A 13,328-nucleotide genomic window follows, 5' to 3' on the forward strand; every position below is an offset into this window, starting at 1 on the left:
ACTGCAGCAGAACGATCTATACATAACTGACACACACAGGCTGACTCCCGGATACTGCAGCAGAACGATCCATACATAACTGACACGCAGGCCGACTCCCGGATACTGCAGCAGGACCAGCCATACATAACTGACACACACAGAGTGACTCCCGGATACTGCAGCAGAACCAGCCATACATAACTGACACACACAGGCTGACTCCCGGATACTGCAGCAGAACGATCTATACATAACTGACACACACAGGCTGACTCCCAGATACTGCAGCAGAACGATCCATACATAACTGACACACACAGGCTGACTCCCGGATACTGCAGCAGAACGATCCATACATAACTGACACGCAGGCCGACTCCCGGATACTGCAGCAGGACCAGCCATACATAACTGACACACACAGAGTGACTCCCGGATACTGCAGCAGAACAAGCCATACATAACTGACACACACAGAGTGACTCCAGGATACTGCAGCAGTACGATCCATACATAACTGACACACACAGAGTGACTCCCGGATACTGCAGCAGAACGATCTATACATAACTGACATACAAAATAAAATTCCCATTATAGTGCAACACAACTCGGAGTCCTGATCTCTCTTTATCAGTACAGTCAGGCACATGTCTCCATAATGTTTTCCGTGCCGCCCGTATGTTCCACAGTAGAGGCAGCACTCTTCAGGTTCTTGCGGTAACACTCCAGGCTGCACAGTGGAACATGTGTCTTGGAGCAGGAGTATTTCTTGGGGTTGTCGCAGCCAGGAGCGCTGCAGACTTGTGGGGCTGGTAGGGCTGGTAGTGGTTCAGCAGGGGCTGGGTAGGGCACTCCTGGAGGGTAGGACACTGTAATAATATGTGCGTTGTGCTGATAGCGAATAGTTGGACATGGTGGCTGGCGGCCTCGTCGCCCCGGGGTGGGCTTGGTACCCCGTGTTTTGGATGTTTTTGTCAATCTCTCTATAGTCTGTTTCTTGCTTTCCTCTGCCTTCTTCGCGGCCTGCAACCTCCGTTTTCGAGCCTTCTCTTCCCTCTTCACCAACATCTCCTGAGACAGTTCCTGCGGGGCACGTGCGTAGACCGCTGGGGGGTACAGTGGAATGGCTGGGGTCTGCTGTTTCTGCAGGAGAGCTCTCTATGGACAGAAGGAGGGAACACCATCAGATCACATGCATGCTGGAGAGGACAACGGGGATCAGCGGGACTGACCGGCCCACAGGTGAGGAGACACCCGAAGGCGGCCCCCGCACTGGGACAGCTGCACGTTATCACCCACCTGGCGAGCCGTCAGTAAACTCTCGTCTGTCTCCTTCTTCAGTTCTCCGTTCACGTCCAGCTCTCCCCGTTCCAACGCATCCAGCCAGCGGGTCTCCTCTTCCTGCTCCGACTCTGGGACCCCCACAGGAGAGGGCAACGGGTCCATGTTACTGTCCTCATCTGGTCAGAGAGACAACTGTGAGCATCCACCTGCACTGTGCATCATTCAATGTACTCTAATAGCTGGACGCACTGCTCCAACCTTACTTATATCTTCATAAGGTGTAGAGTACAGTACGGGCTGCCTGGCCTAGGACTACAGATGTATGTATATAATGTATGTAATGTATACAATGTATGTATCTGTATATCTTCACAAGGTGTAGCATACAGTACGGGCCTGCCTGGCCTAGGACTACAGATGTATGTATATAATGTATGTATGCATCTCCCTCTCTTTCTGAAGCTCCGTCTAGTTCATGTATGAAGCTCCGTGTATAGTAGAAAATCTCCAGTGCCCTAAAAGCTTTCAGCATAGACAAAGTAGAACTACCACTGACAGGAAAAGCACTCGGAAGGAGTAACACCCATATTTAATATATATATTGGTTTCTCCTTACCCAGCCATGCACGGTACTGCTCGATCGGTACTCCTTCCAGGGGTTCATCATCCTCATCCACAACCATGAGAGGGGATTGAGACTGCTCCGGGATGACTGTGAATGTGGGCACACTGCAGAGAGAGAACACAGGGGGATGCTGGGTAACTCACTAGCTTCATCTACTAGTGGGTGTGCAAACAGCAATCATTACCATCCATTTACTATACACAGAGAATTTTACATTCCCACCAGTCACTCTGCAATGGAGCTTACAATCTACTATCAGGAATGATACTCTGTACAGGAAGAAAGCGAGAAGGAGAATATGAAAGAGACGTAGAGAGATACTCATGTGCACAAGTAGTAAGACTGGAGGAGTAACGTCACACCGCACAGGTGGAAGGAGGAGTAACGTCACTCCACACAGGTGGTAGGAGGGGAGGAGGAGTAACGTCACGCCGCACAGGTGGTAGGAGGGGAGGAGGAGTAACGTCACTCCGCACAGGTGGTAGGAGGGGAGGAGGAGTAACGTCACTCCGCACAGGTGGTAGGAGGGGAGGAGGAGTAACGTCACTCCGCACAGGTGGTAGGAGGGGAGGAGGAGTAACGTCACGCCGCACAGGTGGTAGGAGGGGAGGAGGAGTAACGTCACTCCGCACAGGTGGTAGGAGGGGAGGAGGAGTAACGTCACTCCGCACAGGTGGTAGGAGGGGAGGAGGAGTAACGTCACTCCGCACAGGTGGTAGGAGGGGAGGAGGAGTAACGTCACTCCGCACAGGTGGTAGGAGGGGAGGAGGAGTAACGTCACTCCGCACAGGTGGTAGGAGGGGAGGAGGAGTAACGTCACTCCGCACAGGTGGTAGGAGGGGAGGAGGAGTAACGTCACTCCGCACAGGTGGTAGGAGGGGAGGAGGAGTAACGTCACTCCGCACAGGTGGTAGGAGGGGAGGAGGAGTAACGTCACTCCGCACAGGTGGTAGGAGGGGAGGAGGAGTAACGTCACTCCGCACAGGTGGTAGGAGGGGAGGAGGAGTAACGTCACTCCGCACAGGTGGTAGGAGGGGAGGAGGAGTAACGTCACTCCGCACAGATGGGAGGAGGAGTAATGTCACTCCGCACAGGTGGTAGGAGGGGAGGAGGAGTAACGTCAATCCACACAGGTGGTAGGAGGGGAGGAGGAGTAACGTCACGCCGCACAGGTGGTAGGAGGGGAGGAGGAGTAACGTCACTCCACACAGGTGGTAGGAGGGGAGGAGGAGTAACGTCACTCCGCACAGGTGGTAGGAGGGGAGGAGGAGTAACGTCACTCCGCACAGGTGGTAGGAGGGGAGGAGGAGTAACGTCACTCCGCACAGGTGGTAGGAGGAGTAACGTCACTCGACACAGGTGGTAGAGGAGAGGAGGAGGAGTAACGTCACTCCGCACAGGTGGTAAGAGAGTGTACGTGTACACACTGGTGATGATATAATATACATACATATACACTCACACATACACTGTAGGTACATGTATGTATGTATGTATGTATGTATGTATGTAGGTTAGCTAATGGACAGGAAGAGAACAGACTGGGGCTGGATAACTTACCTTTTGGTACCAAGGACCTGTCCCCCGAGCTTGATTTTCAGCTTGAGCTGCGGTTTGTGTGGAGATTTCTCTGCGGGCTCTGCATGTCTGTGCTGCGAATACCCCACGGGGCCTCCACTTTCCTGGTGGTGTTTCTTCTTATGCTTCTTGTGTTTCTTGTGTTTTTTCCTGTGGATCCCGTGTGAGCCGACATCATCTTCATCACCTGGAGAGAGAGCAGCGTAATTAGGGTTATTCTACCAAACACTGCGCCTCCCGACAACCTGCCCCCTCTGGGCGGCCCGACCTAATGACTCCCTCCTCCCGACAACCTGCCCCCTCTGGGCGGCCCGACCCAATGACTCCCTCCTCCCGACAACCTGCCCCCTCTGGGCTGCCCGACCCAATGACTCCCTCCGCCCAGCAACCTGCCCCCTCTGGGCAGCCAGACCCTATAACTCCCTCCTCCCAACAACCTGCCCCCTCTGGGTGGCCCGACCCAATGACTCCCTCTCGACAACCTGCCCCCTCTGGGCAGCCCGACCCAATGACTCCCTCCTCCCGACAACCTGCCCCCTCTGGGCAGCCCGACCCAATGACTCCCTCCTCCCGACAACCTGCCCCCTCTGGGCAGCCCGACCCAATGACTCCCTCCTCCCGACAACCTGCCCCCTCTGGGCAGCCCGACCCAATGACTCCCTCCTCCCGACAACCTGCCCCCTCTGGGCAGCCCGACCCAATGACTCCCTCCTCCCGACAACCTGCCCCCTCTGGGCAGCCCGACCCAATGACTCCCTCCTCCCGACAACCTGCCCCCTCTGGGCAGCACGACCCAATGACTCCCTCCTCTTGACAACCTGCTCCCTCTGGGCTGCCCGACCCAATGACTCCCTCAGTCCGACAACCTGCCCCCTCTGGGCAGCCCGACCCAATGACTCCCTCCTCCCGACAACCTGCCCCCTCTGGGCAGCCCGACCCAATGACTCCCTCCTCCCGACAACCTGCCCCCTCTGGGCAGCACGACCCAATGACTCCCTCCTCCCGACAACCTGCCCCCTCTGGGCAGCCCGACCCAATGACTCCCTCCTCCCGACAACCTGCCCCCTCTGGGCAGCCCGACCCAATGACTCCCTCCTCTTGACAACCTGCCCCCTCTGGGCTGCCCGACCCAATGACTCCCTCAGTCCGACAACCTGCCCCCTCTGGGCAGCCCGACCCAATGACTCCCTCCTCCCGACAACCTGCCCCCTCTGGGCAGCCCGACCCAATGACTCCCTCCTCCCGACAACCTGCTCCCTCTGGGCTGCCCGACCCAATGACTCCCTCAGTCCGACAACCTGCCCCCTCTGGGCAGCCCGACCCAATGACTCCCTCCTCCCGACAACCTGCCCCCTCTGGGCAGCCCGACCCAATGACTCCCTCCTCCCGACAACCTGCCCCCTCTGGGCAGCCCGACCCAATGACTCCCTCAGTCCGACAACCTGCCCCCTCTGGGCTGCCCGACCCAATGACTCCCTCAGTCCGACAACCTGCCCCCTCTGGGCTGCCCGACCCAATGACTCCCTCAGTCCGACAACCTGCCCCCTCTGGGCAGCCCGACCCAATGACTCCCTCCTCCCGACAACCTGCTCCCTCTGGGCTGCCCGACCCAATGACTCCCTCAGTCCGACAACCTGCCCCCTCTGGGCAGCCCGACCCAATGACTCCCTCCTCCCGACAACCTGCCCCCTCTGGGCAGCCCGACCCAATGACTCCCTCCTCCCGACAACCTGCCCCCTCTGGGCAGCCCGACCCAATGACTCCCTCCTCCCGACAACCTGCCCCCTCTGGGCAGCCCGACCCAATGACTCCCTCCTCCCGACAACCTGCTCCCTCTGGGCTGCCCGACCCAATGACTCCCTCAGTCCGACAACCTGCCCCCTCTGGGCAGCCCGACCCAATGACTCCCTCCTCCCGACAACCTGCCCCCTCTGGGCAGCACGACCCAATGACTCCCTCCTCTTGACAACCTGCTCCCTCTGGGCTGCCCGACCCAATGACTCCCTCAGTCCGACAACCTGCCCCCTCTGGGCAGCCCGACCCAATGACTCCCTCCTCCCGACAACCTGCCCCCTCTGGGCAGCCCGACCCAATGACTCCCTCCTCCCGACAACCTGCCCCCTCTGGGCAGCACGACCCAATGACTCCCTCCTCCCGACAACCTGCCCCCTCTGGGCAGCCCGACCCAATGACTCCCTCCTCCCGACAACCTGCCCCCTCTGGGCAGCCCGACCCAATGACTCCCTCCTCCCGACAACCTGCCCCCTCTGGGCAGCCCGACCCAATGACTCCCTCCTCCCGACAACCTGCTCCCTCTGGGCAGCCCGACCCAATGACTCCCTCCTCCCGACAACCTGCCCCCTCTGGGCAGCCCGACCCAATGACTCCCTCCTCCCGACAACCTGCCCCCTCTGGGCAGCCCGACCCAATGACTCCCTCCTCCCGACAACCTGCTCCCTCTGGGCAGCCGGACCCAATGACTCCCTCCTCCCGACAACCTGCCCCCTCTGGGCAGCCCGACCCAATGACTCCCTCCTCCCGACAACCTGCTCCCTCTGGGCTGCCCGACCCAATGACTCCCTCAGTCCGACAACCTGCCCCCTCTGGGCAGCCCGACCCAATGACTCCCTCAGTCCGACAACCTGCTCCCTCTGGGCAGCCCGACCCAATGACTCCCTCCTCCCGACAACCTGCCCCCTCTGGGCAGCCCGACCCAATGACTCCCTCCTCCCGACAACCTGCCCCCTCTGGGCAGCCCGACCCAATGACTCCCTCCTCCCGACAACCTGCTCCCTCTGGGCAGCCGGACCCAATGACTCCCTCCTCCCGACAACCTGCCCCCTCTGGGCAGCCCGACCCAATGACTCCCTCCTCCCGACAACCTGCCCCCTCTGGGCAGCACGACCCAATGACTCCCTCCTCTTGACAACCTGCTCCCTCTGGGCTGCCCGACCCAATGACTCCCTCAGTCCGACAACCTGCCCCCTCTGGGCTGCCCGACCCAATGACTCCCTCAGTCCGACAACCTGCCCCCTCTGGGCAGCCCGACCCAATGACTCCCTCAGTCCGACAACCTGCCCCCTCTGGGCAGCCCGACCCAATGACTCCCTCCTCCCGACAACCTGCTCCCTCTGGGCTGCCCGACCCAATGACTCCCTCAGTCCGACAACCTGCCCCCTCTGGGCAGCCCGACCCAATGACTCCTATCCTCCCTACCCCGGGGGCCCCTCTCACCTGTCCCCTCCATTATAATCAGACTGATTAAACTTCCTCCGCGCTGACAAACATCTCCCAGACCGGAAGCCGGACGGGAACCTCTCACTGCGTCGTGTTTCCGAGGGAAGCAGTTCCCGAGCACACCGGTCACCGCCGGCCGCCATGTTGGTGGAGGCAGAGTCAGCTCTACGTGACCATCTGTGCTGGAGTATTACAGTACTGGGGGAGAGTAAGATGACGTCACACCACCAGGTGTAGTATCAGTACCACACCCTGCAGAGTATTCCCCTCAGTAATATCACATCCTGCAGAGTATTCCTCTCAGTGATATCACATCCTGCAGAGTATTCCTCTCAGTAATATCACATCCTGCAGAGTATTCCTCTCAGTAATATCACACCCTGCAGAGTATTCCCCTCAGTAATATCACATCCTGCAGAGTATTCCTCTCAGTGATATCACACCCTGCAGAGTATTCCTCTCAGTAATATCACACCCTGCAGAGTATTCCCCTCAGTAATATCACACCCTGCAGAGTATTCCTCTCAGTAATATCACACCCTGCAGAGTATTCCTCTCAGTAATATCACATCCTGCAGAGTATTCCCCTCAGTAATATCACACCCTGCAGAGTATTCCCCTCAGTAATATCACACCCTGCAGAGTATTCCTCTCAGTAATATCACACCCTGCAGAGTATTCCTCTCAGTGATATCACATCCTGCAGAGTATTCCTCTCAGTAATATCACACCCTGCAGAGTATTCCTCTCAGTAATATCACACCCTGCAGAGTATTCCTCTCAGTAATATCACACCCTGCAGAGTATTCCTCTCAGTAATATCACACCCTGCAGAGTATTCCCCTCAGTAATATCACACCCTGCAGAGTATTCCTCTCAGTGATATCACATCCTGCAGAGTATTCCTCTCAGTAATATCACACCCTGCAGAGTATTCCCCTCAGTAATATCACACCCTGCAGAGTATTCCTCTCAGTGATATCACATCCTGCAGAGTATTCCTCTCAGTAATATCACACCCTGCAGAGTATTCCCCTCAGTAATATCACACCCTGCAGAGTATTCCCCTCAGTAATATCACACCTTGCAGAGTATTCCTCTCAGTAATATCACATCCTGCAGAGTATTCCTCTCAGTAATATCACACCCTGCAGAGTATTCCCCTCAGTAATATCACACCATGCAGAGTATTCCTCTCAGTAATATCACACCCTGCAGAGTATTCCCCTCAGTAATATCACACCCTGCAGAGTATTCCCCTCAGTAATATCACATCCTGCAGAGTATTCCTCTCAGTGATATCACACCCTGCAGAGTATTCCTCTCAGTAATATTACACCCTGCAGAGTATTCCTCTCAGTAATATCACATCCTGCAGAGTATTCCCCTCAGTAATATCACATCCTGCAGAGTATTCCTCTCAGTAATATCACACCCTGCAGAGTATTCCCCTCAGTAATATCACACCCTGCAGAGTATTCCTCTCAGTAATATCACACCCTGCAGAGTATTCCCCTCAGTAATATCACACCCTGCAGAGTATTCCCCTCAGTAATATCACATCCTGCAGAGTATTCCTCTCAGTGATATCACACCCTGCAGAGTATTCCTCTCAGTAATATTACACCCTGCAGAGTATTCCTCTCAGTAATATCACATCCTGCAGAGTATTCCCCTCAGTAATATCACATCCTGCAGAGTATTCCTCTCAGTAATATCACACCCTGCAGAGTATTCCCCTCAGTAATATCACATCCTGCAGAGTATTCCCCTCAGTAATATCACACCTTGCAGAGTATTCCTCTCAGTGATATCACACCCTGCAGAGTATTCCCCTCAGTAATATCACACCCTGCAGAGTATTCCTCTCAGTAATATCACACCCTGCAGAGTATTCCTCTAAGTAATATCACACCCTGCAGAGTATTCCTCTCAGTAATATCACACCCTGCAGAGTATTCCCCTCAGTGATATCACATCCTGCAGAGTATTCCCCTCAGTAATATCACATCCTGCAGAGTATTCCTCTCAGTAATATCACACCCTGCAGAGTATTCCTCTCAGTGATATCACATCCTGCAGAGTATTCCCCTCAGTAATATCACATCCTGCAGAGTATTCCTCTCAGTAATATCACATCCTGCAGAGTATTCCTCTCAGTAATATCACACCCTGCAGAGTATTCCTCTCAGTAATATCACACCCTGCAGAGTATTCCTCTCAGTAATATCACACCCTGCAGAGTATTCCTCTCAGTAATATCACACCCTGCAGAGTATTCCTCTCAGTGATATCACACCCTGCAGAGTATTCCTCTCAGTGATATCACACCCTGCAGAGTATTCCTCTCAGTGATATCACACCCTGCAGAGTATTCCTCTCAGTGATATCACATCCTGCAGAGTATTCTTCTCAGTGATATCACATCCTGCAGAGTATTACTCTCAGTGATATCACACCCTGCAGAGTATTCCCCTCAGTAATATCACACCCTGCAGAGTATTCCCCTCAGTAATATCACACCTTGCAGAGTATTCCCCTCAGTAATATCACATCCTGCAGAGTATTCCCCTCAGTAATATCACATCCTGCAGAGTATTCCTCTCAGTAATATCACACCCTGCAGAGTATTCCCCTCAGTAATATCACACCCTGCAGAGTATTCCTCTCAGTAATATCACACCCTGCAGAGTATTCCCCTCAGTAATATCACACCCTGCAGAGTATTCCCCTCAGTAATATCACATCCTGCAGAGTATTCCTCTCAGTGATATCACACCCTGCAGAGTATTTCTCTCAGTGATATTACACCCTGCAGAGTATTCCTCTCAGTAATATCACATCCTGCAGAGTATTCCTCTCAGTAATATCACATCCTGCAGAGTATTCCTCTCAGTAATATCACATCCTGCAGAGTATTCCCCTCAGTAATATCACATCCTGCAGAGTATTCCTCTCAGTAATATCACACCCTGCAGAGTATTCCCCTCAGTAATATCACATCCTGCAGAGTATTCCCCTCAGTAATATCACACCTTGCAGAGTATTCCTCTCAGTGATATCACACCCTGCAGAGTATTCCCCTCAGTAATATCACACCCTGCAGAGTATTCCTCTCAGTAATATCACACCCTGCAGAGTATTCCTCTAAGTAATATCACACCCTGCAGAGTATTCCTCTCAGTAATATCACACCCTGCAGAGTATTCCCCTCAGTGATATCACATCCTGCAGAGTATTCCCCTCAGTAATATCACATCCTGCAGAGTATTCCTCTCAGTAATATCACACCCTGCAGAGTATTCCTCTCAGTGATATCACATCCTGCAGAGTATTCCTCTCAGTAATATCACATCCTGCAGAGTATTCCTCTCAGTAATATCACTCCCTGCAGAGTATTCCTCTCAGTGATATCACATCCTGCAGAGTATTCTTCTCAGTGATATTACATACTGCAGAGTATTCCTCTCAGTAATATCACACCCTGCAGAGTATTCCCCTCAGTAATATCACATCCTGCAGAGTATTCCTCTCAGTGATATCACACCCTGCAGAGTATTCCCCTCAGTAATATCACACCCTGCAGAGTATTCCCCTCAGTAATATCACACCTTGCAGAGTATTCCCCTCAGTAATATCACATCCTGCAGAGTATTCCTCTCAGTAATATAACATCCTGCAGAGTATTCCTCTCAGTAATATCACACCCTGCAGAGTATTCCCCTCAGTAATATCACATCCTGCAGAGTATTCCTCTCAGTAATATCACACCCTGCAGAGTATTCCCCTCAGTAATATCACATCCTGCAGAGTATTCCTCTCAGTAATATCACACCCTGCAGAGTATTCCCCTCAGTAATATCACATCCTGCAGAGTATTCCCCTCAGTAATATCACACCTTGCAGAGTATTCCCCTCAGTAATATCACACCCTGCAGAGTATTCCCCTCAGTAATATCACATCCTGCAGAGTATTCCTCTCAGTAATATCACTCCCTGCAGAGTATTCCCCTCAGTAATATCACATCCTGCAGAGTATTCCTCTCAGTAATATCACACACCCTGTGATCCTCTGTAGGTCTTCTTCTGCCTCTGTCTGTTCCTATGCCTTTTTGGACCCACATTTCCATGGATTTTGTGACAATCTTAATATTTCCAAGACTGAACTAATTGTCTTCCCCCCTTTCAGGACTCTCCCATCCACCCTCTCTATGTGTGTATATAACACTACCCTCCTTTCTGTCCCTTAAGTCCGATGCCTTGGGGTCATCCTCGACACCTCTCTCCTTCAAACCTCACATTCTGTCCCTCTCATAATCCTGCTACTTCCACCTCCAGAATGTATGCAAGATACGGCCCTTTCTCACCACGGAAGCCACCAAAACTCTTATTCACTCTATTGTAATCTCCCGCCTTGACTACTGTAACCTCCTTCTCTCTGGCCTTCCTGACTCCCACCTTGCCCCTGTTAGGTCTATTCACAATGCTGCTGCCCGCCTGGTTTATCTCTCCCACCGCTCTGTCTCTGCTTTCCCCCTCCACCAGTCCCTACATTGGCTCCCCATGGCCTACAGAATTACATTTAAACTCCTCACCATCACCTTTAAAGCTCTCAATCCTCCCCCCCCCCTACATCTCCAACCTCATCTCCTCCTACACTCCTAACCGCCCCCTCCGCTCTGCCTGTGACCACCGCCTCACTACTTCACTGATCACCTATCACTCCCGTCTCCAGGACTTTGCCTGGGCTGCTCCCCAGCTGTGGAGGGATCTCCCACTCTCCATCAGGTTAGCTTCTACTCTCAAAGGCTTCAAGCGTGCCCTTAAGACTCATTTCTTTATTCAAGTCTATCAGTCCTTCTCCTAACTCCCTTGCCCAGCTCTCTCCCCAGTTAGTACCACCCTATTTGTGTCTCCCCCTTTCCTGTAGGATGTTAGCTCTCAGGAGCAGGGCCCTCTTTCCTTGTGTTCTCCTAATATTCCATCACCCTCTGTACCTGTTGGTCTGCTTCCCTAGCCCTTATTTCTTAAGCTCAGGCCTACTTCTGATTACTTCCATCAGTCTCACTCTCTGTCCCTCATATAATCTGATCTACATTACCGTGTTACCTGTATTTCTGTTCATGCAGTATGTCTGGTCTTTGTATGTTGTTCTTCATGTATCATGTATCGTGTTATGGATCACTGCTTTCTGTATAGATCATGTACAGCGCTGCGGACCCTTGTGGCGCCTTATAAATATAAGATAATGATAATTATAATGTACCTGACTCCAATAAGTTCACCACCATCTGAGCCATCTGGGTAGTAGTGGATTGATATCGATATTCTAAGGTGGCACATTTCATTCTTCTTCGTTGCCTTCAGTCAATTCCAATACTGGATCAACTTTTCATCAAGATCTGTTCCCCTGGGCCGAATTTGCACACAACAATCACTACCACAAGTCCTCTACTTCAACCCCTTTCCACAATGTGTACTACTTACATCCCAGAGAACCAGCATTTATCCCTCTAGTGGCAGTCGCTGTCTTGGGAGTAAATGTATCAAGCTGAGAGTTTGCCGGCTGGTTTGAAAAGTGGAGATGTTGCCTATAGCAACCAATCAGATTTCAGCTGTCATTTTGTAGAATGTGCTAAATAAATGATAACTAGAATGATCCCTCAGGAACTTTACAGAGAATTGGTGTCAGGTATGAGCCTCACTGCCTAAAGTATCTCAACACTATAAGATCCAAGCCAATCGGAAGTGGCGAGCCTGCAGCCAGGAGACGGGGTTTGGCTGTCGACCTGTAACCTACTTCTCAGAGTACCGTCTAAGTTCGCTCCCCACTTCATAGGGCCATTCAACATTACCTGAGTCATCAACTCTGTATCCTACAAATTACAGTTGCCGCTCTACCTCAGAGTACCCAGTTCATTCCTTATATCCCTTCTGAAACCTTTGGTTTTGAATAGAGATGCTCACTGACCCCCATGAATTGGTTTTGGTTTTGGATCTGGATTAGCTTTGTATTTTGGTTTTGGCAAAACCGCCCTCGTGTGTTTTGAATTTTTTAGAAAAAAACCTAAAATATGCTAAAATCACATAATTTTGCTCTTTTTTTTGTTCCTACATTATTAACCTCAATAACACTAATTTCAAGTCATTTGCAATCAATTTAAAGCACCTCACAGGTCACAATATTATTTTCATACACTTTCGGAGAAATACTGCAGCGATCTGGCTGGATGGTAAGCGACAGAGCAATGCCTCAAACACACGGCAGTTTCTAGCACATCTAGGACACATTGGCACACAGCAGTGGCAGAAAAGAAAAATGGGGGTCTGCCCTCCCTCCCACCCCTCGCTATGTTGGATTTTAAAAAGGAATTCAAAACTCCTGAGATCCGACAACGTCACAATGACCTTTTGCCTTGTTTTCGATTTCGAGGGCTCGCAACAGTACTGAGCCGAGCTGGCTCAGTACTCAAATCCCCTAAATTCGGGTGTGTTCGGTTCTCGAGGAACCGAGCCTGAGCATCTCTAGTTTTGAACTATTTTATCACTCCAAATCGGGGCTCTCCAAAAGGAACACGGAGACGAATACGAGGTCAAAGACATCCTGGACTTTTGTTTC

At 52.2% G+C, this 13,328-nt stretch overlaps 2 protein-coding genes across 2 annotated transcripts in view; one reads left to right on the top strand and one right to left on the bottom strand.

The window, feature by feature from the left end:
* Positions 1 to 532: 532 nt before the first annotated feature.
* INO80B (INO80 complex subunit B) lies at positions 533 to 6,870 on the bottom strand. The gene is made up of 5 exons (XM_075193674.1): positions 6,707 to 6,870; positions 3,455 to 3,659; positions 1,886 to 1,998; positions 1,285 to 1,445; positions 533 to 1,143 (listed from the first exon to the last, which is right to left on the bottom strand). Exons 1-5 carry the CDS (start codon positions 6,717 to 6,719, stop codon positions 625 to 627), a joined length of 1,011 nt encoding a protein of 336 aa, XP_075049775.1. The 5' UTR covers positions 6,720 to 6,870; the 3' UTR covers positions 533 to 624.
* Positions 6,742 to 13,328, top strand: part of RTKN (rhotekin) — a 105,798-nt gene continuing 99,211 nt past the window's right edge. Inside the window, exon 1 of the mRNA XM_075193673.1 lies at positions 6,742 to 6,940. Within this exon, the coding sequence (XP_075049774.1) occupies positions 6,851 to 6,940 (90 nt within the window). The 5' untranslated portion in view covers positions 6,742 to 6,850. The remainder of the gene's footprint in view (positions 6,941 to 13,328) is intronic.

The sequence above is a fragment of the Mixophyes fleayi genome (genome assembly GCF_038048845.1).
Source record: "Mixophyes fleayi isolate aMixFle1 chromosome 1 unlocalized genomic scaffold, aMixFle1.hap1 SUPER_1_unloc_2, whole genome shotgun sequence".
Taxonomy (NCBI): Eukaryota; Metazoa; Chordata; class Amphibia; order Anura; family Limnodynastidae; genus Mixophyes; species Mixophyes fleayi.

Coding starts and splice junctions, on each gene's coding strand:
- INO80B (XM_075193674.1), bottom strand. Junction 1,999..3,454: donor CAGGTCCTTGGTACCAAAAG/GTAAGTTATCCA, acceptor CTCTCTCTGCAG/TGTGCCCACATTCACAGTCA. Junction 1,446..1,885: donor GCAGTACCGTGCATGGCTGG/GTAAGGAGAAAC, acceptor CTCTCTGACCAG/ATGAGGACAGTAACATGGAC.